Source organism: Petromyzon marinus, unplaced genomic scaffold, assembly GCF_048934315.1.
Source record: "Petromyzon marinus isolate PM22_M1 ecotype Great Lakes invasive population unplaced genomic scaffold, UKy_Petmar_22M1.pri1.0 PM_G_Scaffold_10, whole genome shotgun sequence".
NCBI classification, from domain to species: Eukaryota; Metazoa; Chordata; class Hyperoartia; order Petromyzontiformes; family Petromyzontidae; genus Petromyzon; species Petromyzon marinus.
Window position 1 is genome coordinate 1,864,631 of NW_027422651.1, and position 24,940 is coordinate 1,889,570.

At 46.4% G+C, this 24,940-nt stretch overlaps 1 protein-coding gene across 1 annotated transcript in view; it reads right to left on the reverse strand.

Annotated features, from left to right (window-relative positions):
* LOC142908625 (E3 ubiquitin-protein ligase COP1-like) overlaps positions 1-24,940 on the reverse strand; it is a 50,140-nt gene that overhangs the window by 811 nt on the left and 24,389 nt on the right. The window contains exons 6-11 of the mRNA XM_076059393.1: positions 8,244-8,363; positions 6,689-6,757; positions 4,747-4,806; positions 2,557-2,627; positions 1,977-2,031; positions 1,199-1,316 (exon numbers count right to left, since the gene is read on the reverse strand). Of these exons, the coding sequence (XP_075915508.1) occupies positions 1,199-1,316; positions 1,977-2,031; positions 2,557-2,627; positions 4,747-4,806; positions 6,689-6,757; positions 8,244-8,363 (493 nt within the window). The remainder of the gene's footprint in view (positions 1-1,198; positions 1,317-1,976; positions 2,032-2,556; positions 2,628-4,746; positions 4,807-6,688; positions 6,758-8,243; positions 8,364-24,940) is intronic.

Consider the following 24,940-nt stretch of genomic DNA (forward strand, 5'->3'; position numbering starts at 1 on the left):
GTGTTAACTCTATCGCAACTCCGATAGTGCCGTCCGTTGCCAGTTTATTGACGTGTTGGGTCTTAGGCCTGTGGATCACTGCCACCGGCACGGCAGACGCGAATGCCTGGGTCTTCCCGGCCACGCCGTAAGAGCCCCATGACGTATTTTTGCATTGCACCTAACCCCAGTGATTACCCACCTCCGATTAGAACGTTTGGCTATGTACGGTGACAAATAAATTTAATATACATGCACACAGAGTCTGTGAAATATACATCTGCAATTACAGAACTGCGCTGAAAAGACTGCGCAAGTCAAGGCAAAATCCAGAGTCCGCCTGCTTCAACTAATGCTGCTGCTGCTGGCAGAAACTGGTCCAAAAGGCTCATGAGATTGTGGGGCTAAATTTGTTTTATTTCACTCGGTCAAACGAATCCTCGTCTTTACTTTTAGTATTCTCCACAAACGGCAAACTTTCTCGGAATAACGTTCAGCCTCCCCGGCGTCATTTCACACCATGGTACTGCAGTTCCCCGAAGGGCTTACGAACTTGCGTTGATAAGCAGGCACTGGCCGCGTCAATGCAGTCATTTCAGACTGGAGCAAGAGCAGAGCCCTCTGCTGGTGACTGGATGATATCGCCAGGCGCGGTTAAGACCCACCGCGGCAAAGTCATCGCGTTAATGCGCTGTGTTCACACTAACGCGTTTTTGCTTTAAATGCAAGTTATTCCATCAGGGAAGACTTTTTTGCGTAACGTTGCACCGTTAAAAAGGGGAACGCGCCCGTTAAAACGCGGAATGCGCACCACTATAACGCGGTTTCTGAGAGATCTACAATGGGCGACTTTCCTGAGCCGCGTGGCTGGGTGGTACAATGCAGTACGCGAAATAACACAATAGCGTGGCGGCGTACCCCGAGTGATTTGTCCCGCCGTCTGTGTGTGCGTACATTGCATCCCACCAAACTTCATCATCGCGTTCTATTACGGCAATTTACGTTTTTTAAAAGGAACGCATCCACCGCGTCAAAGGAGGACTCGCTGTTCCACAGCACCGTTTCTTGTTCGTTGTCCTTCCCCCCCAGCACCTCCGATTAACGCGCAAGAAGTTCAACATACATAATGGACCTCGGAAAGGCGTAACACCTTTCCCCAGGTGCAACAACGGGCGGAACGGCGTTGGGGCCGGCCGCCACGCAGGGGGGATGTACCAACCCGGGGGCGACGACAGGCGGCGGGCGGAGTAGCACCGCTCCAGGCCGTCGAAATGCGCCGACAGTTTCCGCCTCCTTGCCGCCATTGAGTCAGTCCCGTGGCACGGCAACCGCTTCGCCTGCAAGCCAGCACGGAGAGAGAGAGAGGAGAGAGACGTGCTCGCCATCGGCGGCGGGGGTGGCGGCGAGGGGGGAAGTCGTCCTCGTTGGGTATTTAACGTTCCAATAGCCGATGAACAAAATGGCCGGCGACACTCCCGGCCTTGTCAGATCTTAGAGAAGCCAAGTAGAATAGTTCCTGGGCGGGAAGACCGGCCATGCACAACCGGTGTTCTAGGCCACAGCGCAGGGCCACCCCACACGGGGGGGGGGGGGGGGGGGGTGTGGCCAGTACCATGCACGGCCGCCTTTGTCTCCCCAGTGGCGATGGTTACGCACTGAAACAAGTACTAGATTGAGACTGAGTCGACCTAGGGGAGGGGACCGAGTGTTGGCCGTGAGCGGGAATCCAACTCGGGTAGGCCGGGTTTGCAGCGCAGGGCGCTAACCACTACGCTACAACAGTGCACCTATTCTCACACATGTAATCCTTGCCTTCGACATGCGCCGTGGTCAAAAAACGTCCACGACGTATTGGGGGGGGGGGGGGGGGGGGCTTTACCGCTCGTAAACATGACAAAACGAGCCGATAGAGCCGTACGTTACATATCACGATGTTACAACGAAGCTCAGGTGCCGGGTAAATCTCGCACGTGGGAGACGCTGGCATGCCGGCTCACCCGAGCGCTGTCCGTGAATGCAGGGAAGGGGTGATCCGAGTCCACCAGACAACCGCTGGAAAAAAAAAAGCACGCAAGCGCAACGTTGCAGCAACGTCAGAAGAAGTCCGCCCGCGTCAACTAACTGCACGAGAAAACGGCTTGGTTTCCCAGCGCGGGGTTTCGTACACCCAGGTTCTTGCGACCATTGCCATATTATCCGGATTATGAGGTGGACTTTTTCCCATGTCATTTAAAGGAAAGGAACGGGAGCAGGCGCGTCTTATCATCCGGAGAATGCGCCGTCTTTCAAAAAGATTTTAATTTATTTGTTAAACCGGTTGTTCAGGATAACCTTTCCCCCAGGACGTATTTGCGCAATTTAAAGGGGTGCGTTCATAAGTCACCTTCTGGAAGACGGTACTACTCCATAGGGATCTTCCGGAAGACGTGTTTTCTTATCGTTGTCGAGAACCACACTTCGAAAGACATCGATCCCCATTTTAAACCGTCTTTTTGGGGCTTTCCAAAGCAATCGCGCGCTCCCAATTCTAATACATGCCAGGGCCACGGTTCACCAAAGCCAACGGTTGTTGTTCACCTGGTCGATGGGGTCTCTGGCAACTGGGGCACTTGGGGCACCACGGCTTCGTGCTGTTTCTGCATCAGCTCCTAGATGTGCACATTACGGTGGCGGGGGGATTGAATCGAGGGGCTAAGCATCATGGGGAAGAAAAAAAACTTGCCGACATACGATTTGACGTAGAAGCCACGCCGACACCATCGGAACACTTTACAAGCAACGTCTCGGTTCGCGACGCCTTCCAACCGAAGTTAAAATAATTTACGCAAGCGCTCTAGTCCGCCTGTAACAGGGAAGGCACTCGAACCACCCTGAAGATGATCCATTAACGATGCTATGACGCAAGTCAGGACACCGGACATGCACATTAATATCAATAAAGCAGCACGAGAAAAGAAAGGCAATAAAAAGCAAAACGTACTATTCTAAACTAACAAAATGGTCATCGCACATTTACCACGGCTGAATAGATTCTCACGCATCCTCAAAAACCCATGTGTTCAATGAAAACAAATTAACTTAACACGACGCACGAATAACGCGCATGTAACAAAAACTCTTAAATATCTGTCAAAAACCCTGCCTTGAAAGGAATGATATATGATAAGCAATGCTTCTGACAACGGCCCACCCTTCTTAATCGTCGAGACCAATGCAGAGAAGCCCCCTGCCCAAAATGTATCCTATTATATAAAGACAAAGATCCCCCGTACAGGCTATAACAGACTGTGGAGACAAGTGCTGTTAGCGAGCATCTACGAAGGTCGGTACGACACACGAGGGGGGTGCGTGGCCAACACCACACCCAGCCGCCTTTGTCTCCCCAGAGGCGATGTTCACGCACCGCACCAGGTACTCATTTGGAGGCTGAGTCGACCTAGGGGGAGGCCCAGGACTGGTTCAGATAATCGTCACTGGTGTCGGCCATGAGCGAGAATCGAATCCGGGTCGCCGGGTTCGTAGTACAGCCCGCTAACCGCTACACTGCCGCTCCCTACTATCCTATTAAATAAGGATCCCCCCATATAGCCTGAAACGCTGTTGTTAGCGAACGCCTACGAAGGCCGGCACGACACATGAGGAGGTGGGTGGCCAACACGTATCCTATTATTTATACACACACACACACGTCTAGGGCCACCGTCATTGACAAACGTGTTGAGCTTTCATTACACGTGCTGGTGGTGAACCACTGCAAAAAAAACGCAGTGGTTGCAATTTTTCACGTTTCATTTTGAAGTACTCAAGATGCTGCCTAGCTGCAATGTCGCCTACACAGCCATGGGCAGGCCTGTTCACCATCGGCGGTTGTTGCAGATGCAACCCGTGGCGAGATGTTGACTACCTCGCCTAGTATACAAGGAGGCTGTGGGTTCAATCCCGACCTATGACGTTCGTATATTTGGAGTTTGCGTGTCTCCCTCCCCGGGACAACAGCGGCCGTGCGGACTTTCCTCCGGGTCCTCCGGTTTTTCCTTCCACGTTTTAGAAGCGCGCGTTTCGCCGCTATAAGTGTTCACACGATAGCCCACTTCGTTGAGCTATCATTTGTGGCCAAGGAGGCTTTTCGAAAAAGAGCTATGCAGCTCAGTAGGCCTTACCTAGTAAAATAAAAAAAAGTTTGCTTTAGTTATCGCGAGGCTGGGGCTCTCGTGCTCATTTACACACGAGTGTGGAAAACTTCTTCTTTGGTTCTTTCGGTAAAGTCACCACCACCACGTAGAATGAGAACAAAATAATAATAAATTGATAAAATAAAATAAGACAATAAAATTCTCACGACGTTTCGGCCACAACGCAAGCGGCCTTCATCAGGTGAAAGGACGAGACTGTCTGGAGGACAATTGTTATGCTAATTCCTTTCACAAGGCACCTTAATTACTCTCACACAGCTTAAAGGTCGCGGTCTGAGCTTGGTTGTGTTTCTACTCCAGCGCTGTCCTCCAGACAGTCTCGTCCCTTCACCTGATGAAGGCAGCTTGTGCTGTGGCCGAAAACGTCGTGAGAATTTGATTGCGTTATTTTATTCTATTAATTTATTATTATTTTGTTCCCATTCTACGTGGTGGCGGTGACTTTACCGAAAGAACCAAAGAAGATGAATCCTTGCAGTCACGAAAGCTTTAAATCGGAGCGTGGGACGGCTTGCGCTCAGGGCCTATTTGCAACACGTGACCCCGTGCCCACGTCCGAGGTACAGTCCCGCACCTCGACGTGCCGCATATCGCCCTGCAGGACGCTCAGCTCCTTCGACAGCTGATCCAGTTGCTGCGGGGAGGGAGGGAGAGAGAAAAAAAAACACAATCGGCCTTGGGCTGCATCACACGAAAACGGTTTGCTTGTGCGGCACCGGTAACCACAATCGCATTTGTGCAGAAGACGCAATGATAAATGCTTTGCAGTTGTCGTTATATTGCAACAGATGCCAATCACGCGTTTATTTAACAATCAACAATACGGTGAGTGAATACGTACAACAGGGTAAATGCAAATGCAATCAGGACTCTATTCTGTGCCTACACAAACCAATATCACTTCATCCACCAGCCCGCCTGGCTTTGCAGGCGAATATTATTCAGTCAGGCCTGTCAAACAAATGACTGAAAGATTACCAGAGGACAATATAAATGTGTCGTGACATACGACGTCACTACTGTCGGGACCGTACGAGCGTAGGGACATGTGATGTCACTACTGTGTAGGGACTGTACGAGCGTAGCGACATGTGATGTCACTACCGTGTTGGGACTGTACGAGCGTAGGGACTTGTGATGTCACTACCGTGTAGGGACTGTACGAGCGTAGGGACATGTGATGTCACTACCGTGTAGGGACCGTACGAGCGTAGGGACATGTGATGTCACTACCGTGTAGGGACTGTACGAGCGTAGGGACATGTGATGTCACTACTGTGTAGGGACTGTACGAGCGTAGGGACATGTGATGTCACTACTGTGTAGGGACCGTACGAGCGTAGGGACATATGATGTCACTACTGTGTAGGGACTGTACGAGCGTAGGGACACATGATGTCACTACTGTGTTGGGACCGTACGAGCGTAGGGACATATGATGTCACTACTGTGTAGGGACCGTACGAGCGTAGGGACACATGACGTCACTACCGTGTTGGCTCGGTATGGGTGCTGTAGGCGGGTGTCACGGAGGTCGTGTCAGCCCGTGGACACTCTGCGTGAAACCAACAAGGACACGTGACCGGACAAAGGGGGTGGGGCTAGGGGCCCCAGGGGGGAAGCTTGGGGGCGTGGCCTGGGGCGGAGCCACGGCAGTTACAATCGGGGGGGGGGGGGGGGGGGGTGTGAACAGAGAGCTGGGCCGTTCAACCCCGGGACGAAGACGCCGTCAGCGGTCCTCGAGTCTCCGATCGTCGTTCGTGACCAGGCAGCCCGTCACCTGCCCTGGTCACGCTGTGTAGTACTCGCCCCGAGTGTTAGCGAGATTAGGAACGGTGGTCACCACCCTGTACTTAATGTTCACGTTGGTTGTTATGCGTTAATAGATAGTGTTGCCTCCAAGTTGAGTGTGCGCCTCAATTGAACCCACTACAAACGTGAGTGGTAGTCAATGAGAACACCTCTCATGGCCACAAGGTGCGGGGGGGGGACAGTCTCGAAACTATAAATGCAAAGACATTTTTTAAAAAGTACTGTTGGTAGTACAGCACAAATATATATGGAGATAAAAAAACGTACCTCCATTATTAACACCGCCTTTGACCAAAGCATTTTGAATGCATCGAATGTTATCGAGATCTTAGAAGCTAAGTGGCGTTAAGCTTGCTAAATATGCATATCAGAATCAGAATATGTGTTTACACTGGAGGAATCCGATGAGGTATTAAGCTCTTTTTCACAGATGTCCAGTAGGGTGCGGGTGAAAACGTTACAACAAAGAACACGATAGAAGTGTACAGTAGAGGCTTGGGCTGCAAGGCTGTCAGTACAAAAATTAATTATTGAACCCACCACGATCAGTTCATCAGCTTTTATACCAGGATCGCAATAAAAACGCTTCAGAGGAAATACACATTCCATTAACTCTGTGTTTGTGCGAAACGCCAAACACGCCACGCAGTGTGGCGGAGCTTGTGATGTTGTGGAACGGCGAGTGGTGAGATGAGACAACGCACCGCCTGCTTGCCGCGCTGAACCTGCTGCAGGAATTCAATCAGCAGCTGGTGTTGTGCCACTGTAGACTCCTGGAAAAGTAAAAAAAAAGCAAAGCGCATGACAAGGTCAAATAAAATACTTTGCATCTTCACTTAAGACGTAGACGTTGTAAAATAATGCAGGGTCCTTTGTTAATACACTGACGAATAAAGGCTTCCCCACGCTGTGCCGGTCACGGGGATTGTTTGGCCATATTTCATCATGCTGCGTCAGTGTGGGTTGCTGAAGGGATGGAGCCCGGACACGGTTCAGAATTAGCTCACCGCCGATGTTAGCCACGACTGGGAACGAAACACAGGTTGCTGGGTTCATAGCGCAGTGCGCGTAAACCAATACACCGCGCTACGTGTATAAATACAATGGTGCGTCTCTAGGCGTAGATTAGACCTCTGAATTACACTCGCAGGCACGATGGCAGTGCCTTTGGATGCTGCTCAACTCTATCGCAATGTGATAAAAAAATATATTTATCCATTGTAGGACTAAACAATTAAGATTGCAACACAGGGTCCTTCTATCATGGTGATTTGCGGAATCTTCCAGCCATCCATGCCCACCACTCTTGTAGAGCATCTTTAGATGTGGTCACACACAGGCGCTTTATAAATCCTAATTGGATTGTACCAACTTGCCGCCTTTATGTAATCATGCATAGGCCCAGCTCCGTAACTACAACAACATTCGATTTCAAAGGCAATTTCGGGATCAAGATTGTGCAAAGCACTTAACAAATTCACGCGTAATGCACCGTTAAGACAAAACACAACGTATTTAAATGACTGCCGAGAATTGGTCAGTTCTTACCTAGGGTGGGAGAGAATTCCACACATTCCATCACCCTTCGTCCGCACCGGGTGGGAGAGAATTCTCTCCCTAGGGTGGGAGAGAATTCCACACATTCCATCACCCTTCGTCCACATCGGGTGGGAGAGAATTCTCTCCCTAGGGTGGGAGAGAATTCCACACATTCCATCACCCTTCGTACACATCGGGTGGGAGAGAATTATCTCCCTAGGGTGGGAGAGAATTATCTCCCTAGGGTGGGAGAGAATTCCACACATTCCATCACCCTTCGTACACATCGGGTGGGAGGGAATTCTCTCCCTAGGGTGGGAGAGAATTCCATACATTCCATCACCCTTCGTCCATATGGGTGCCGTGCAATCGCACGCTGCGTTTGCACGTGCGCGCATGGGGCACCGTCGCTACTTGTCGCGAGCAACTTACATCAGCGTGCGGATGCAAGGCCAGCGATTGCCCCGTGAGCGGAAGCTCGTGGCAGAAGCTGTGGCCGCACATGCGAACGCCTCTGCGGAACGGAACTATACCGGCGCCCTATCGCTGCGGAATTATCGCAGCGATGTCGCACCGCCTGACAACAACCGACCTCTCCGGCACCACATTCCTCCCCGACACCACACCATCGCAAATGCCACCGTGCCGCGTTCCCGTTGCCGCCGGTGGCCAAACCTGTGCAAACGCCACCAGCATTCCTCCAGGGGGCCAACAACTCACCGCTTCCAGCCGCATCTTCTTCTCCGTGAGCAGCTCCAGAATGCGGTTCACGTCGGCGAGCTCCAGGCCATCTTGTTCCAGCGCCAGCAACTCCTGGATAGGGTGCCACTGCTGGCCGCTCTGTGAGGAAGAGGGGGGGGGGGGGGTGGCAGGGTGGAAGGGTGGAAGGGTCACACAACACAGGAATCAAGAGACGCGGCCGGTCACCTTCTTTCAGCAGAGTTCACGCGTGTCCACGTCGAGGCAGGTGCAGCTAGCGACGACACCGACAGGCCCTAGCGCACAGCGCGTCTTCGGTCAGCAAACTCAACCGTGGACCACGTAGAGGAACTATTTCAAAAATGTTATATTTTCGGTTTACCAGGCAAGGTCCACTGAGCTATATACCTCTCTTTCAGTACCGATCTGGCCACAAATGAAGGATCAATGAAGTGGCTTACGTGGAAATTTACAAAAGCCAAATTCTCGTATAAAGTATATGAACCACTGCTTGCCACGTCGATCATTCGCTGTGGGATTCAGATATTCTCCAGGCGACTTGTGAAGCCGTCCACTGGCTCACCATCTAAGGAGCACCGGTGGTCGATACACAGCACAAAGATGTTAAAGGAGGGAGGATCTAATGGGTGTGCATGTCGAACTTCTTTCACGTCGTACGTAGCCAACCGTGCTAAAATCGGGAGGTGCGGGGGAAGGACAACGAACTAAACACAACAAGCGGTTCTGAAGTAGTGAGCGTGGCGGTTAGTGGTCACTTTTCTGCGTGGCATTTATATGTTCACCACGTGTTCTGCACGGGCTTCCTCCAGGATCTCCAGTTTCCTAGAACCGCTAATAAACCGTACAGTGGAACCGGCATTGGCCGAACATCCAAACGTTGAAACATTTCCCGCAAATTAATATTGCACGCAGCAAACCCTGAGGCCCGCGTGACTACAAACAAATTAATATTACACGCAGCAGACCGTGAGACCCGGGTGACTACAAACAAATTAATATTACACGCAGCAGACCCTGAGACCCGTGACTACAAACAAATTAATATTACACGCAGCAGACCCTGAGACCCACGTGACTACAAACAAATTAATATTACACGCAGCAGACCCTGAGACCCGCCAATACAAACAAATTAATATTACACGCAGCAAACCCTGAGACCCGTGACTACAAACAAATTAATATTACACGCAGCCAACCCTGAGACCCGTGTGACTACAAACAAATTAATATTACACGCAGCCAACCCTGAGACCCGTGTGACTACAAACAAATTAATATTACACGCAGCAAACTCTGAGACCTGTGACTACAAACAAATTAATATTACACGCAGCCAACCCTGAGACCCGCCACTACAAACAAATTAATATTACACGCAGCAGACCCTGAGACCCGTGACTACAAACAAATTAATATTACACACAGCAAACCCTGAGCCGGCGACTACAAACAAATTAATATTACACGCAGCAGACCCTGAGACCGTGACTACAAACAAATTAATATTACACGCAGCAAACCCTGAGACCCGTGACTACAAACAAATTAATATTACACGCAGCAAACCCTGAGACCCGCCACTACAAACAAATTAATATCACACGCAGCAGACCCTGAGACCCATGACTGCAAACAAATTAATATTACACGCAGCAGACCCTGAGACCCGCGTGACTACAAACAAATTAATATTACACGCAGCAAATCCTGAGACCCGCCACTACAAACAAATTAATATTACACGCAGCCAACCCTGAGACCCGTGACTACAAACAAATTAATATTACACGCAGCAAACTCTGAGACCCGTGACTACAAACAAATTAATATTACACGCAGCAGACCCTGAGACCGGTGACTACAAACAAATTAATATTACACACAGCAAACCCTGAGCCGGCGACTACAAACAAATTAATATTACACGCAGCAAACCCTGATACCCGTGACTACAAACAAATTAATATTACACGCAGCAAACCCTGAGACCCGCCACTAAAAACAAATTAATATTACACGCAGCCAACCCTGAGACCCGTGACTACAAACAAATTAATATTACACGCAGCAGACCCTGAGACCCACGTGACTACAAACAAATTAATATTACACGCAGCAGACCCTGAGACCCGTGACTACAAACAAATTAATATTACACGCAGCAAACCCTGAGACCCGTGACTACAAATAAATTAATATTACACGCAGCAGACCCTGAGACCCGTGACTACAAACAAATTAATATTACACGCAGCAGACCCTGAGACCCGTGACTACAAACAAATTAATATTACACGCAGCAGACCCTGAGACCCGCGTGACTACAAACAAATTAATATTACATGCAGCAGACCCTGAGACCCGCCACTACAAACAAATTAATATTACACGCAGCAAACCCTGAGACCCGCGTGAATACAAACAAATTAATATTACACGCAGCAGACCCTGAGACCCGCGTGACTACAAACAAATTAATATTACACACAGCAGACCCTGAGACCCGTGACTACAAACAAATTAATAATAGACGCAGCAGACCCTGAGACCCGCGTGACTACAAACAAATTAATATTACATGCAGCAAACCCTGAGACCCGCCACTACAAACAAATAAATATTACACGCAGCAGACCCTCAGACCCGTGACTACAAACAAATTAATATTACACGCAGCAGACCCTGGGACCCGTGACTGCAAACAAATTAATATTACACGCAGCAGACCCTGAGACCCGCGTGACTACAAACAAATTATTATTACACGCAGCAGACCCTGAGACCCGCGTGACTACAAACAAATTAATATTACACGCAGCAGACCCTGAGACCCGCCACTACAAACAAATTAATATTACACGCAGCAGACCCTGAGACCCGCGTGAATACAAACAAATTAATATTACATGCAGCAGACCCTGAGACCCGCGTGACTACAAACAAATTAATATTACACACAGCAGACCCTGAGACCCGTGACTACAAACAAATCAATAATACACGCAGCAGACCCTGAGACCCGCGTGACTACAAACAAATCAATATTACACGCAGCAAACCCTGAGACCCGCCACTACAAACAAATAAATATTACACGCAGCAGACCCTCAGACCTGTGACTACAAACAAATTAATATTACACGCAGCAGACCCTGGGACCCGTGACTGCAAACAAATCAATATTACACGCAGCAGACCCTGAGACCCGCGTGACTACAAACAAATTAATATTACACGCAGCAGACCCTGAGACCCGCGAGACTACAAACAAATTAATATTACACGCAGCAGACCCTGAGACCCGCCAATACAAACAAATTAATATTACACGCAGCAAACCCTGAGACCCGTGACTACAAACAAATTAATATTACACGCAGCCAACCCTGAGACCCGTGTGACTACAAACAAATTAATATTACACGCAGCCAACCCTGAGACCCGTGTGACTACAAACAAATTAATATTACACGCAGCAAACTCTGAGACCCGTGACTACAAACAAATTAATATTACACGCAGCCAAACCTGAGACCCGCCACTACAAACAAATTAATATTACACGCAGCAGACCCTAAGACCCGTGACTACAAACAAATTAATATTACACACAGCAAACCCTGAGCCGGCGACTACAAACAAATTAATATTACACGCAACAGACCCTGAGACCGTGACTACAAACAAATTAATATTACACGCAGCAAACCCTGAGACCCGTGACTACAAACAAATTAATATTACACGTAGCAAACCCTGAGACCCGCCACTACAAACAAATTAATATTACACGCAGCAGACCCTGAGACCCATGACTGCAAACAAATTAATATTATACGCAGCAGACCCTGAGACCCGCGTGACAACAAACAAATTAATATTACACGCAGCCAACCCTGAGACCCGCGTGACTACAAACAAATTAATATTACACGCAGCCAACCTTGAGACCCGCCACTACAAACAAATTAATATTACACGCAGCAGACCCTGAGACCCGTGACTACAAACAAATTAATATTACACGCAGCAAACCCTGAGACCCGTGACTACAAACAAATTAATATTACACGCAGCAAACCCTGAGACCCGCCACTACAAACAAATTAATATTACACGCAGCCAACCCTGAGACCCGTGACTACAAACAAATTAATATTACACGCAGCAGACCCTGGGACCCGCCACTACAAACAAATTAATATTACACGCAGCAGACCCTGAGACCCGCGTGACTACAAACAAATTAATATTACACGCAGCAGACCCTGAGACCCGCGTGACTACAAACAAATTAATATTACACGCAGCAGACCCTGAGACCCGCCACTACAAACAAATTAATATTACACGCAGCAAACCCTGAGACCCGCGTGAATACAAACAAATTAATATTACACGCAGCAGACCCTGAGACCCGCGTGACTACAAACAAATTAATATTACACACAGCAGACCCTGAGACCCGTGACTACAAACAAATCAATAATACACGCAGCAGACCCTGAGACCCGCGTGACTACAAACAAATTAATATTACACGCAGCAAACCCTGAGACCCGCCACTACAAACAAATAAATATTACACGCAGCAGACCCTCAGACCTGTGACTACAAACAAATTAATATTACACGCAGCAGACCCTGGGACCCGTGACTGCAAACAAATTAATATTACACGCAGCAGACCCTGAGACCCGCGTGACTACAAACAAATTAATATTACACGCAGCAGACCCTGAGACCCGCGTGACTACAAACAAATTAATATTACACGCAGCAGACCCTGAGACCCGCCAATACAAACAAATTAATATTACACGCAGCAAACCCTGAGACCCGTGACTACAAACAAATTAATATTACACGCAGCCAACCCTGAGACCCGTGTGACTACAAACAAATTAATATAACACGCAGCAAACTCTGAGACCCGTGACTACAAACAAATTAATATTACACGCAGCCAACCCTGAGACCCGCCACTACAAACAAATTAATATTACACGCAGCAGACCCTGAGACCCGTGACTACAAACAAATTAATATTACACACAGCAAACCCTCAGCCGGCGACTACAAACAAATTAATATTACACGCAACAGACCCTGATACCGTGACTACAAACAAATTAATATTACACGCAGCAAACCCTGAGACCCGTGACCACAAACAAATTAATATTACACGTAGCAAACCCTGAGACCCGCCAATACAAACAAATTAATATTACACGCAGCAAACCCTGAGACCCGTGACTACAAACAAATTAATATTACACGCAGCAAACCCTGAGACCCGCCACTACAAACAAATTAATATTACACGCAGCCAACCCTGAGACCCGTGACTACAAACAAATTAATATTACACGCAGCAGACCCTGGGACCCGCCAATACAAACAAATTAATATTACACGCAGCAGACCCTGAGACCCGCGTGACTACAAACAAATTAATATTACACGCAGCAGACCCTGAGACCCGCGTGACTACAAACAAATTAATATTACACGCAGCAGACCCTGAGACCCGCCACTACAAACAAATTAATATTACACGCAGCAAACCCTGAGACCCGCGTGAATACAAACAAATTAATATTACACGCAGCAGACCCTGAGACCCGCGTGACTACAAACAAATTAATATTACACACAGCAGACCCTGAGACCCGTGACTACAAACAAATCAATAATACACGCAGCAGACCCTGAGACCCGCGTGACTACAAACAAATTAATATTACACGCAGCAAACCCTGAGACCCGCCACTACAAACAAATAAATATTACACGCAGCAGACCCTCAGACCTGTGACTACAAACAAATTAATATTACACGCAGCAGACCCTGGGACCCGTGACTGCAAACAAATTAATATTACACGCAGCAGACCCTGAGACCCGCGTGACTACAAACAAATTAATATTACACGCAGCAGACCCTGAGACCCGCGTGACTACAAACAAATTAATATTACACGCAGCAGACCCTGAGACCCGCCAATACAAACAAATTAATATTACACGCAGCAAACCCTGAGACCCGTGACTACAAACAAATTAATATTACACGCAGCCAACCCTGAGACCCGTGTGACTACAAACAAATTAATATTACACGCAGCCAACCCTGAGACCCATGTGACTACAAACAAATTAATATAACACGCAGCAAACTCTGAGACCCGTGACTACAAACAAATTAATATTACACGCAGCCAACCCTGAGACCCGCCACTACAAACAAATTAATATTACACGCAGCAGACCCTGAGACCCGTGACTACAAACAAATTAATATTACACACAGCAAACCCTCAGCCGGCGACTACAAACAAATTAATATTACACGCAACAGACCCTGAGACCGTGACTACAAACAAATTAATATTACACGCAGCAAACCCTGAGACCCGTGACTACAAACAAATTAATATTACATGTAGCAAACCCTGAGACCCGCCACTACAAACAAATTAATATTACACGCAGCAGACCCTGAGACCCATGACTGCAAACAAATTAATATTACACGCAGCAGACCCTGAGACCCGCGTGACTACAAACAAATTAATATTACACGCAGCCAACCCTGAGACCCGCGTGACTACAAACATATTAATATTACACGCAGCCAACCCTGAGACCCGCCACTACAAACAAATTAATATTACACGCAGCAGACCCTGAGACCCGTGAATACAAACAAATTAATATTACACGCAGCAAACCCTGAGACCCGTGACTACAAACAAATTAATATTACACGCAGCAAACCCTGAGACCCGCCACTACAAACAAATTAATATTACACGCAGCCAACCCTGAGACCCGTGACTACAAACAAATTAATATTACACGCAGCAAACCCTGAGACCCGCCACTACAAACAAATTAATATTACACGCAGCAAACCCTGAGACCCGTGACTACAAACAAATTAATATTACACACAGCAGACCCTGAGGCACGTGCCTACAATCAAATTAATATTACACGCAGCAAACCCTGAGGCACGTGACTACAAACAAATTAATATTACACGCAGCCAACCCTGAGACCCGCCACTACAAACAAATGAATATTACACGCAGCAAACCATGAGACCCGTGACTACAAACAAATGAATATTACACGCAGCCAACCCTGAGACCCGTGACTACAAACAAATTAATATTACACGCAGCCAACCCTGAGACCCGCGTGACTACAAACAAATTAATATTACACGCAGCCAACCCTGAGACCCGCCACTACAAACAAATTAATATTACACGCAGCAGACCCTGAGACCCGTGACTACAAACAAATTAATATTACACGCAGTAGACCCTGAGACCCGCGTGACTACAAACAAATTAATATTACACGCAGCAGACCCTGAGCCGGCGACTACAAACAAATTAATATTACACGCAGCAGACCCTGAGACCCGCCACTACAAACAAATTAATATTACACGCAGCCAACCCTGAGACTCGCGTGACTACAAACAAATAAATATTACACGCAGCAGACCCTGGGACCCGTGACTGCAAACAAATTAATATTACACGCAGCAGACCCTGAGACCCGCGTGACTACAAACAAATTAATATTACACGCAGCAGACCCTGAGACCCGCGTGACTACAAACAAATTAATATTACACGCAGCAGACCCTGAGACCCGCCAATACAAACAAATTAATATTACACGCAGCAAACCCTGAGACCCGTGACTACAAACAAATTAATATTACACGCAGCCAACCCTGAGACCCGTGTGACTACAAACAAATTAATATTACACGCAGCCAACCCTGAGACCCGTGTGACTACAAACAAATTAATATAACACGCAGCAAACTCTGAGACCCGTGACTACAAACAAATTAATATTACACGCAGCCAACCCTGAGACCCGCCACTACAAACAAATTAATATTACACGCAGCAGACCCTGAGACCCGTGACTACAAACAAATTAATATTACACACAGCAAACCCTCAGCCGGCGACTACAAACAAATTAATATTACACGCAACAGACCCTGAGACCGTGACTACAAACAAATTAATATTACACGCAGCAAACCCTGAGACCCGTGACTACAAACAAATTAATATTACATGTAGCAAACCCTGAGACCCGCCACTACAAACAAATTAATATTACACGCAGCAGACCCTGAGACCCATGACTGCAAACAAATTAATATTACACGCAGCAGACCCTGAGACCCGCGTGACTACAAACAAATTAATATTACACGCAGCCAACCCTGAGACCCGCGTGACTACAAACATATTAATATTACACGCAGCCAACCCTGAGACCCGCCACTACAAACAAATTAATATTACACGCAGCAGACCCTGAGACCCGTGAATACAAACAAATTAATATTACACGCAGCAAACCCTGAGACCCGTGACTACAAACAAATTAATATTACACGCAGCAAACCCTGAGACCCGCCACTACAAACAAATTAATATTACACGCAGCCAACCCTGAGACCCGTGACTACAAACAAATTAATATTACACGCAGCAAACCCTGAGACCCGCCACTACAAACAAATTAATATTACACGCAGCAAACCCTGAGACCCGTGACTACAAACAAATTAATATTACACACAGCAGACCCTGAGGCACGTGCCTACAATCAAATTAATATTACACGCAGCAAACCCTGAGGCACGTGACTACAAACAAATTAATATTACACGCAGCCAACCCTGAGACCCGCCACTACAAACAAATGAATATTACACGCAGCAAACCATGAGACCCGTGACTACAAACAAATGAATATTACACGCAGCCAACCCTGAGACCCGTGACTACAAACAAATTAATATTACACGCAGCCAACCCTGAGACCCGCGTGACTACAAACAAATTAATATTACACGCAGCCAACCCTGAGACCCGCCACTACAAACAAATTAATATTACACGCAGCAGACCCTGAGACCCGTGACTACAAACAAATTAATATTACACGCAGTAGACCCTGAGACCCGCGTGACTACAAACAAATTAATATTACACGCAGCAGACCCTGAGCCGGCGACTACAAACAAATTAATATTACACGCAGCAGACCCTGAGACCCGCCACTACAAACAAATTAATATTACACGCAGCCAACCCTGAGACTCGCGTGACTACAAACAAATAAATATTACACGCAGCAGACCCTGAGGCACGTGACTACAAACAAATTAATATTACACGCAGCAGACCCTGAGGCACGTGACTACAAACAAATTAATATTACACGCAGCCAACCCTGAGACCCGTGACTACAAACAAATAAATATTACACGCAGCCAACCCTGAGACCCGCGTGACCACAAACAAATAAATATTACACGCAGCAGACCCTGAGGCACGTGACTACAAACAAATTAATATTACACGCAGCAGACCCTGAGGCACGTGACTACAAACAAATTAATATTACACGCAGCAAACCCTGAGGCACGTGACTACAAACAAATTAATATTACACGCAGCAGACCCTGAGACCCGCCACTACAAACAAATGAATATTACACGCAGCAAACCCTGAGACCCGTGACTACAAACAAACGAATATTACACGCAGCAAACCCTGAGACCCGTGACTACAAATAAATTAATATCACACGCAGCCAACCCTGAGACCCGTGACTACAAACAAATAAATATTACACGCAGCCAACCCTGAGACCCGCGTGACCACAAACAAATTAATATTACACGCAGCAGACCCTGAGACCCGCCACTACAAACAAATTAATTTTACACGCAGCAGACCCTGAGACCCGTGACTACAAACAAATTAATATTACACGCAGCAGACCCTGAGACCCACGTGACTACAAACAAATTAATATTACACGCAGCAGACCCTGAGACCCGCCACTACAAACAAATTAATATTACACGCAGCAAACCCTGAGACCCGTGACTACAAACAAATTAATATTACACGCAGTAAACCCTGAGACCCGCCACTACAAACAAATTAATATTACACGCAGCAAACCCTGAGACCCGTGACTACAAACAAATTAATATTACACACAGCAGACCCTGAGGCACGTGCCTACAAACAAATTAATATTACACGCAGCAAACCCTGAGGCACGTGACTACAAACAAATTAATATTACACGCAGCAGACCCTGAGACCCGCCACTACAAACAAATGAATATTACATGCAGCAAACCCTGAGACCCGTGACTACAAATAAATTAATATCACACGCAGCCAACCCTGAGACCCGTGACTACAAACAAATTAATATTACACGCAGCCAACCCTGAGACCCGCGTGACTACAAACAAATTAATATTACACGCAGCCAACCCTGAGACCCGCCACTACAAACAAATTAATATTACACGCAGCAGACCCTGAGACCCTTGACTACAAACAAATTAATATTACACGCAGCAAACCCTGAGACCCGTGACTACAAACAAATTAATATTACACGCAGCAAACCCTGAGACCCGCCACTACAAACAAATGAATATTACATGCAGCAAACCCTGAGACCCGTGACTACAAATAAATTAATATCACACGCAGCCAACCCTGAGACCCGTGACTACAAACAAATTAATATTACACGCAGCCAACCCTGAGACCCGCGTGACTACAAACAAATTAATATTACACGCAGCCAACCCTGAGACCCGCCACTACAAACAAATTAATATTACACGCAGCAGACCCTGAGACCCGTGACTACAAACAAATTAATATTACACGCAGCAAACCCTGAGACCCATGACTACAAACAAATTAATATTACACGCAGCAAACCCTGAGACCCGCCACTACAAACAAATTAATATTACACGCAGCCAACCCTGAGACCCGTGACTACAAACAAATTAATATTACACGCAGCAAACCCTGAGACCCGCCACTACAACCAAATTAATATTACACGCAGCAAACCCTGAGACCCGTGACTACAAACAAATTAATATTACACGCAGCAGACCCTGAGGCACGTGCCTACAAACAAATTAATATTACACGCAGCAAACCCTGAGGCACGTGACTACAAACAAATTAATATTACACGCAGCAGACCCTGAGACCCGCCACTACAAACAAATGAATATTACATGCAGCAAACCATGAGACCCGTGACTACAAACAAATGAATATTACACGCAGCAAACCCTGAGACCCGTGACTACAAATAAATTAATATCACACGCAGCCAACCCTGAGACCCGTGACTACAAACAAATTAATATTACACGCAGCCAACCCTGAGACCCGCGTGACTACAAACAAATTAATATTACACGCAGCCAACCCTGAGACCCGCCACTACAAACAAATTAATATTACACGCAGCAGACCCTAAGACCCGTGACTACAAACAAATTAATATTACACGCAGCAGACCCTGAGAACGGTGACTACAAACAAATTAATATTACACGCAGCCAACCCTGAGACTCGCGTGACTACAAACAAATGAATATTGCACGCAGCAAACCCTGAGACCCGCGTGACTACAAACAAATTAATATTACACACAGCAAACCCTGAGACCCGCCACTACAAACCAATTAATATTACACACAGCCAACCCTGAAACCCGCCACTACAAACAAATTAATATTACACGCAGCAGACCCTGAGACCCGTGACTACAAACAAATTAATATTACACACAGCCAACCCTGAAACCCGCCACTGCAAACAAATTAATATTACACGCAGCAAACCCTGAGACCCGCCACTACAAACAAATTAATATTACACGCAGCAAACCCTGAGACCCGTGACTACAAACAAATTAATATTACACACAGCAGACCCTGAGGCACGTGACTACAAACAAATTTATATTACACGCAGCAAACCCTGAGGCACGTGACTACAAACAAATTAATATTACACGCAGCAAACCCTGAGACCCGTGACTACAAACAAATTAATATTACACGCAGCAGACCCTGAGACCCGCCACTACAAACAAATGAATATTACACGCAGCAAACCCTGAGACCCGTGACTACAAACAAATGAATATTACACGCAGCAAACCCTGAGACCCGTGACTACAAAGAAATTAATATCACACGCAGCCAACCCTGAGACCCGTGACTACAAACAAATTAATATTACACGCAGCCAACCCTGAGACCCGCGTGACTACAAACAAATTAATATTACACGCAGCCAACCCTGAGACCCGCCACTACAAACAAATTAATATTACACGCAGCAGACCCTGAGACCCGTGACTACAAACAAATTAATATTACACGCAGCAAACCCTGAGACCTGCGTGACTACAAACAAATTAATATTACACGCAACAGACCCTGAGACCCGTGACTACAAACAAATTAATATTACACGCAGCCAACCCTGAGACCCGCGTGACCACAAACAAATTAATATTACACGCAGCAAACCCTGAGACCCGTGACTACAAACAAATTAATATTACACGCAGCAGACCCTGAGACCCGTGACTACAAACAAATTAATATTACACGCAGCCAACCCTGAGACCGGCGTGACCACAAACAAATTAATATTACACGCAGCAGACCCTGAGACCCGTGACTACAAACAAATTAATATTACACACAGCTAACCCTGAGACCCGCGTGATCACAAACAAATTAATATTACACGCAGCAAACCCTGAGACCCGTGACTACAAACAAATTAATATTACACGCAGCAAACCCTAAGACCCGTGACTACAAACAAATTAATATTACACGCAGCAAACCCTGAGACCCGCGTGACTACAAACAAATTAATATTACACGCAGCAGACCCTGAGACCCGTGACTACAAACAAATTAAAATTACACGCAGCAGACCCTGAGACCCGCGTGACTACAAACAAATTAATATTACACGCAGCAAACCCTGTGACCCGTGACTACAAACAAATTAATATTACACGCAGCAGACCCTGAGACCCGCGTGACTACAAACAAATTAATATTACACGCAGCCAACCCTGAGACCCGCGTGACTACAAACAAATTAATATTACACGCAGCCAACCCTGAGACCCGCCACTACAAACAAATTAATATTACACGCAGCCAACCCTGAGACTCGCGTGACTACAAACAAATAAATATTACACGCAGCAGACCCTGAGGCACGTGACTACAAACAAATTAATATTACACGCAGCAGACCCTGAGGCACGTGACTACAAACAAATTAATATTACACGCAGCAAACCCTGAGGCACGTGACTACAAACAAATTAATATTACACGCAGCAGACCCTGAGACCCGCCACTACAAACAAATGAATATTACACGCAGCAAACCCTGAGACCCGTGACTACAAACAAACGAATATTACACGCAGCAAACCCTGAGACCCGTGACTACAAATAAATTAATATCACACGCAGCCAACCCTGAGACCCGTGACTACAAACAAATAAATATTACACGCAGCCAACCCTGAGACCCGCGTGACCACAAACAAATTAATATTACACGCAGCAGACCCTGAGACCCGCCACTACAAACAAATTAATTTTACACGCAGCAGACCCTGAGACCCGTGACTACAAACAAATTAATATTACACGCAGCAGACCCTGAGACCCACGTGACTACAAACAAATTAATATTACACGCAGCAGACCCTGAGACCCGCCACTACAAACAAATTAATATTACACGCAGCAAACCCTGAGACCCGTGACTACAAACAAATTAATATTACACGCAGTAAACCCTGAGACCCGCCACTACAAACAAATTAATATTACACGCAGCAAACCCTGAGACCCGTGACTACAAACAAATTAATATTACACACAGCAGACCCTGAGGCACGTGCCTACAAACAAATTAATATTACACGCAGCAAACCCTGAGGCACGTGACTACAAACAAATTAATATTACACGCAGCAGACCCTGAGACCCGCCACTACAAACAAATGAATATTACATGCAGCAAACCCTGAGACCCGTGACTACAAATAAATTAATATCACACGCAGCCAACCCTGAGACCCGTGACTACAAACAAATTAATATTACACGCAGCCAACCCTGAGACCCGCGTGACTACAAACAAATTAATATTACACGCAGCCAACCCTGAGACCCGCCACTACAAACAAATTAATATTACACGCAGCAGACCCTGAGACCCTTGACTACAAACAAATTAATATTACACGCAGCAAACCCTGAGACCCGTGACTACAAACAAATTAATATTACACGCAGCAAACCCTGAGACCCGCCACTACAAACAAATGAATATTACATGCAGCAAACCCTGAGACCCGTGACTACAAATAAATTAATATCACACGCAGCCAACCCTGAGACCCGTGACTACAAACAAATTAATATTACACGCAGCCAACCCTGAGACCCGCGTGACTACAAACAAATTAATATTACACGCAGCCAACCCTGAGACCCGCCACTACAAACAAATTAATATTACACGCAGCAGACCCTGAGACCCGTGACTACAAACAAATTAATATTACACGCAGCAAACCCTGAGACCCGTGACTACAAACTAATTAATATTACACGCAGCAAACCCTGAGACCCGCCACTACAAACAAATTAATATTACACGCAGCCAACCCTGAGACCCGTGACTACAAACAAATTAATATTACACGCAGCAAACCCTGAGACCCGCCACTACAACCAAATTAATATTACACGCAGCAAACCCTGAGACCCGTGACTACAAACAAATTAATATTACACGCAGCAGACCCTGAGGCACGTGCCTACAAACAAATTAATATTACACGCAGCAAACCTTGAGGCACGTGACTACAAACAAATTAATATTACACGCAGCAGACCCTGAGACCCGCCACTACAAACAAATGAATATTACATGCAGCAAACCATGAGACCCGTGACTACAAACAAATGAATATTACACGCAGCAAACCCTGAGACCCGTGACTACAAATAAATTAATATCACACGCAGCCAACCCTGAGACCCGTGACTACAAACAAATTAATATTACACGCAGCCAACCCTGAGACCCGCGTGACTACAAACAAATTAATATTACACGCAGCCAACCCTGAGACCCGCCACTACAAACAAATTAATATTACACGCAGCAGACCCTAAGACCCGTGACTACAAACAAATTAATATTACACGCAGCAGACCCTGAGAACGGTGACTACAAACAAATTAATATTACACGCAGCCAACCCTGAGACTCGCGTGACTACAAACAAATGAATATTACACGCAGCAAACCCTGAGACCCGCGTGACTACAAACAAATTAATATTACACACAGCAAACCCTGAGACCCGCCACTACAAACCAATTAATATTACACACAGCCAACCCTGAAACCCGCCACTACAAACAAATTAATATTACACGCAGCAGACCCTGAGACCCGTGACTACAAACAAATTAATATTACACACAGCCAACCCTGAAACCCGCCACTGCAAACAAATTAATATTACACGCAGCAAACCCTGAGACCCGCCACTACAAACAAATTAATATTACACGCAGCAAACCCTGAGACCCGTGACTACAAACAAATTAATATTACACACAGCAGACCCTGAGGCACGTGACTACAAACAAATTTATATTACACGCAGCAAACCCTGAGGCACGTGACTACAAACAAATTAATATTACACGCAGCAAACCCTGAGACCCGTGACTACAAACAAATTAATATTACACGCAGCAGACCCTGAGACCCGCCACTACAAACAAATGAATATTACACGCAGCAAACCCTGAGACCCGTGACTACAAACAAATGAATATTACACGCAGCAAACCCTGAGACCCGTGACTACAAATAAATTAATATCACACGCAGCCAACCCTGAGACCCGTGACTACAAACAAATTAATATTACACGCAGCCAACCCTGAGACCCGCGTGACTACAAACAAATTAATATTACACGCAGCCAACCCTGAGACCCGCCACTACAAACAAATTAATATTACACGCAGCAGACCCTGAGACCCGTGAATACAAACAAATTAATATTACACGCAGCAAACCCTGAGACCCGTGACTACAAACAAATTAATATTACACGCAGCAAACCCTGAGACCCGCCACTACAAACAAATTATTATTACACGCAGCCAACCCTGAGACCCGTGACTACAAACAAATTAATATTACACGCAGCACTGCAAACAAATTAATATTACACGCAGCAAACCCTGAGACCCGCCACTACAAACAAATTAATATTACACGCAGCAAACCCTGAGACCCGTGACTACAAACAAATTAATATTACACACAGCAGACCCTGAGGCACGTGACTACAAACAAATTTATATTACACGCAGCAAACCCTGAGGCACGTGACTACAAACAAATTAATATTACACGCAGCAAACCCTGAGACCCGTGACTACAAACAAATTAATATTACACGCAGCAGACCCTGAGACCCGCCACTACAAACAAATGAATATTACACGCAGCAAACCCTGAGACCCGTGACTACAAACAAATGAATATTACACGCAGCAAACCCTGAGACCCGTGACTACAAATAAATTAATATCACACGCAGCCAACCCTGAGACCCGTGACTACAAACAAATTAATATTACACGCAGCCAACCCTGAGACCCGCGTGACTACAAACAAATTAATATTACACGCAGCCAACCCTGAGACCC